The following is a 5487-nucleotide window of genomic DNA, read 5'->3' as shown; positions in this document are numbered from 1 at the left end:
TACCAGGGATGAGAGGGGAGGGGAGGGAACACTATTAGATAGATAGAGATAAGTATTGATTTGGGTGAAGAGAATGGCAATGTACCAAATGTGAGTGATCAATATGGTGGCATTTAGGAAGAGAAAGACAGAGAGGTACGTGGGAAGTACAGATTACAAAGATGAACCCTTTTGCACATATAGTACTGTGTTGTCAGTGAAGGCAAACATGGGTATATGGGTGGATAGATGGGTAGACAGGCTAAACTATTAGGTATGTCTATGAAGTGGGGAGTGTACCCAAGAACATGTATAGGGTTGGCAGACAATGGTCCTGTAAGTTTATGTGTATGATCTGAATTCCCAGATGTATAATAGAGCAGACAAGGGGCAAGGTTGTAGTCACTGCTTGTCACAGCCAGCTATACAGAGGGACCGAGTAGTTGAACCTGTGGGCTAGGGACCATAGTCACAGGGGACATCTAACTCAATTGGCATAACATACTACACAAAACATTGTTCCACCTCCTACTTTGACGAGTAATGACTGGGATCTTAAAAGCTTGCAAGCTGCCATCTAGATGCAGTGATGGGTCTCTTCTCGTCCAGATCAAAGAAGAATGAAGAAAACCAAAAATTCATGGAATCAATTAGTCCTAGCGACTGGTACACCATCTGATCTGCAGCCTATACAACTATAAGACCAGAAGAACTAGATGGTGCCCGGCTACTGCTGTCAACCACTTGGAAGGGGATCTATATAGGAGATCTTGGATAGAGAGAGAGAATAATGTGGAACAAAACTCAAAATCATTTGGGGAAAAAAAAAGGCGGGGGGATCAGTTTTGCTGGTCCGATAGAGCCTGGTGGAACCACTGAGACTATGGCCCCTAGCTTCCCTTCAGGTCTGGATCCCAGACCTGTGGCTTTGAGCCAAACAAAAGACAGGAATATGAGTTGAACATTTCCCTGAGGTAGATACACTCCTTGGAGAGAACAATCATGGAAGAAAGAAAGGCTGCTTATACACAGAGAGGTAGCTCAGGGGGCCAGAGTATGTGGAGGGATGGACACAGGGAAGAGGTAACTATCAGGAGGAAGTGAGAGGGGAGCTGTTGCACTGTGGTAAATTGTGGTCAATGTCATAAGACAAAGTGTATGTGAACTGCTGTATGGAAAGTGAATTTGCTCTGTAAATTTTCACCCAAATCAGTATAAAAAAATAAAAGTGCTAACTAAACAAACTCACTGCCATTGAGTTGGATGTGACTCATAGCGACCCCTCCTTGGGTTTCTGAGGCGTTATCACTATGGAAGTAGATTGCCCCATCTTCTGTCTCAGGAGTGGCTGGTGTGCTAAATAAGTACTCAAGACAGAAGGGACATACTATTAAGGGAAATTATAATAAATAATGTCTTAGGCTGGGTTCTCTAGAAAAGCAAAACTAGTGAAGCTTATAAAGAGCGATTTATCTCAGAGAAAAGACTCATGGCAGTTGTAGGTATCAGGCTGGCAGCTTTCCCTGACTCATGTAGCTCAAAACTCAAAATTGGCAGGCTGCTGGCTACAGACGTTGACAAACCCAAGATTGGCAGGTAAGATGGCAGGCTGCTGGCTCACAGGCTCTGAAGGCTAGAGATTCCAAAATCAGCAGGCAAATATGGCAGGCTGCTGGTTCAGGTCCAAAGAACTGGAGGTCTTATGAAAATGAGCCACATGCAAGATGCAGATTGAGCAAAAAGCCAGAGAACTTTGCCAGAACATCCATATATATTGGAAGCAAGCCACAGACCTGAGAAAACTCCCTTTTAACTGATTGGCTACTCATAGTAGATTTCTTCATTGAGTGATTACATTATATGAGATCTCATCATGGGGAATGACTACATCATAACTGCCAAACTTGAGGATCAAGCCAAGTTAACACACAATCTTAACCATCACAAATACTAACCCATCTCTGTAAAACCTGGGGCAAATGGGGAGAAAGGGGAATTAAAGGTCTTCCAAAGGAGTCACTGCAGGGAGGGAGGGTGAAAGGATCCTAAATATCCCATTGGGATGAGGGGATAAATAGGAGGAAGTAGTTTATGGTGGGGTAAACAGTGTGCATCTTGGTTGGAGAAGTATTTGGTATCTCATTCTCAAATAATAGTAAAATCATATGCTTCTAATTACTGGAGCAGGAAAAGGGAGGAGAACCATTAATGGAAAAGAACCATGCATGGAACTCCCACAAACAAAATCTAACCATTACATTAAAAATAAATAATAAAAAGGTGACCAAAAATATTTTAACTCCTTGAATATAAAGGAACATACATACAAGTATGGTAGTACTTTGTGAGGAAAAGAGCCATTACTTGTCATTCACTTGTTCATTCATCCAGCAAAATTTATTGAAATTATTCTCTCAAAAAGAGTTTCCTTTTTAGATTTGGTTAAATATAAGCTATATTTTGTTATGTTTCATCAAACAGTGCTTTATTTAGTTAAATGGAAATGTCAAACATGAATTTGTTTTGTTTTATATTTTCCCTGCAGGATTGACAGTTGGCTTAATGCAGCAATTGAATGCTTGGAGTATTTCCCTGACCAGTTAATAGTTACAGTTAGTCAGCAGGTACTACAAAATGCAAATGAAAAGACAAAATTGAATATTCAGAAGAAGATACTCTTTGATGTCATAGTAAAAATACTATAATCAAGAGAGAGACTGCCTATTAACTGATGAGTATTTTGATGTTCATTCAGGAATTATTGAACTTCTAGGTAAGGAAGGATATTTAAACTTTGATTTTCTGCATAATATGACATTTTTAAGCATATGAATTGAAGTAGAAAATTTTTAATATTTTGTAATACATTTTAATATTTTCCTTCTATGATGTCAAGATACTTCATGCAGTTTAGTTTTTATTTCACTAATGTTAATGTCATTTATATTATAAAATTAACTAATGTAATACAGGACATTAGATCTAAGGTACAGGGACAATGTGAGACACATCTTGATATAGTACAAGGATTAGAGAACTGAGGTACCTGGAAATATTAATTTCTGATGCATTAACCTAATGACCTTTTAGCAAAATAAAACTTGAGTGATATAATATCATGCCACTTTTTTTTTTTAGCCATGTAAGTAACCACATAATTTCATGTTAAAAACTAAATACTATTTGATAATGCTGTAATTATACAAGTGTTTAACACACTATTCTATAAGATAATTTTCTGTGTGTTTGAAATATTTCATAATTTAAAAAATTTAATTATAAAAAATAGCTCCCAGACCAATCTTAAAAGCTTGCAAGCGGCCATCTAGATGCAACAATGGGCCTGTCCTCATCCAGAGCAAAGAAGAATGAAGAACCAAAGACACATGGAAACAATTAGTCCAAGAGACTGGTACACCATGCAGTCCTCAGTCTATATGACTATGAGACCAGAAGAACTAGATGGTGCCCAGCTACCACTGGCAACCACTTGGATATAGATCTATGTAGGAGATCCTGGATAGAGTGGGAAAACAATGTGCAACAAAACTCAAAATCATTTGGAAAAAAACAAAAGGGACCAGGTTTGCTGGTCTGATAGAGCCTGATGGAACCACTGAGACTTTGGCCCCTAGCTGTCTCTCAGGTCTGGAATTGAACTCACTCCTGTGGCTTCCAGCCAAACAAAGGACAGGCTGAACATTTACATTAGGTAGATACACTCCTTGGAAAGATCAATCATGGGAGAATAGACACATTGTATGCATAGGGAGACAGCTCAGGGAGCAAGAGTGCATGGGAGGGAAGGACACAGGGAAGAGGTAACTATGGGGAGGAAGTGGAAGTTGTTGCATTGTGGGAAATTGCAGTCAATGTCATGAGACAAAAGTGTGTGAACTGCTGTATGGAAAGTGCATTTGCTCTGTAAACTATCACCCAAATGACAATAGAAATTTTTTAAGGGAGACTTCCAGTAAGATGGAGGAATAGGTAGACAAGCGACATAGACCCTCTTCAACAAAGAAAAGAAAAACCAATTGACAGAGATACAGAAGATAATCCTGGAGCCCTGAGCTTTGAAAGGAACTATACAGAAGTGAATTAGGCACCAACTAGTGGAAAAACCTGAATGAAAATAGTGAGTACAGAGATGGTTGAAGCTGCAGACTGTCAGCTACTCTGATGGGACCAACAGCCTGAATATTTCCAAGTGGTCTTGGGACCTGAGAATTGACCTAAAGATCAGCCCTGGTTACCAAGAGCTGCAGGGACAACTGCGCTGGTTGGTGGTCTATGACTAGGAAGGGAAACAGCAAGGAGGGAGACAACTTGAGCTGTTGACTTTCCGCTCTCAGGAGGGTGCAGCCATTTTGAATATTTAAAGTGACCAAGGGCATAGCCATTTTGAATGTTTATAAGTGGCAGCCATTTTGGATATTTAAAGTGACCGAGAGCATAGCCAATTTGAATGTTTACAAGTGTTGGCCATTTTGGATATTTAAAGAGACCGAGGGCATAGCCATTTTGAATCTTTACAAGTGGCCACCATTTTGCATTTTTAAGTGATAGCATTCTCATTCAGATTCCAGGGACCTAAGAATAGGCTCTGTTTGCCAAGGTCGGCAGGGACATACGGGAGGCTGACAACAGGAAAGGAGACAGGTGGTGAGTGTATAAGTGCTATAAACTAGTGAATAGAGGAGCACAGCACAGTACCTTGCTTGCATAGATAACATACAGCGAATACGAAATCGTGGGCAAGTCACTCCAACATACAATTACCAATTAAATATAAACACAAAAACATCACAATGCCTCAGAGACAACAGGGCATCACAGTCCACACAAAGAAGCAAGACAAAGCAGGAGAAACAAGGGACCAGGATACAGACCCAAAACACATCCCTGAGGAAGAGGCAGCATTGGAATTCCCTGATAAGGAATTCAAAAGAATTATATTTAGGTATCTTCAACGAATTGAGAGACAGATCGAGAGAAACAGAGAGAAAACCCTAGAACAATTTTGAAAGACAATACAAGAACAAAATGAAAAGTTAGAAATGATACAAAATCTACAGACAGAAATCCAGAAGATTAATACTAAATTTTCAGAAATAGATAAGACAAGACATTGAATGGGCAAAGGAGCAGAATTGAATCAATGGAAGACAGAATTAGGGAGATTGAAGGCAAATATCTGAACATTTCTTTGGAAAGGGATAAACCAGAAAAAAGATCAAAACAAAATGAAGAAAACCTAAGGTTCCTGTGGGATACCATCAAAAGGAATAACCTACTTGTAATCAGAAAGCCAGAACAGGAAGAGACAAATAAAACCACAGAGAAAATTGTCTAAGATTTGTTGGAACAGAATTTTCCTGGTATGACAAAAGATGAGAATATATCCATTCAGAAGTCCAATGAACCCCAAACAGGATAGACCCCAAAAGAAAATCACCAAGACATATCATCATCAAACTCACCAAAACCAAAGACAAAGAAAGAATC

The 5487-nt window shown here is 39.3% G+C and overlaps 1 protein-coding gene across 1 annotated transcript in view; it reads left to right on the top strand.

Annotated features, from left to right (window-relative positions):
* DEPDC4 (DEP domain containing 4) overlaps positions 1–5487 on the top strand; it is a 40307-nt gene that overhangs the window by 20967 nt on the left and 13853 nt on the right. Inside the window, 2 exon segments of the mRNA XM_042781822.1 lie at positions 2525–2672; positions 2674–2752. Coding sequence (XP_042637756.1) covers positions 2525–2672; positions 2674–2752 — 227 coding nt within the window.

Source organism: Orycteropus afer, unplaced genomic scaffold (assembly GCF_000298275.1).
Source record: "Orycteropus afer afer isolate SDZICR_OR568_19922 unplaced genomic scaffold, OryAfe1.0 scaffold00177, whole genome shotgun sequence".
Lineage (NCBI taxonomy): Eukaryota > Metazoa > Chordata > Mammalia > Tubulidentata > Orycteropodidae > Orycteropus > Orycteropus afer.
Note: the sequence above shows the minus strand (reverse complement) of the source record. Positions and strands in the feature narration are given on the sequence as shown.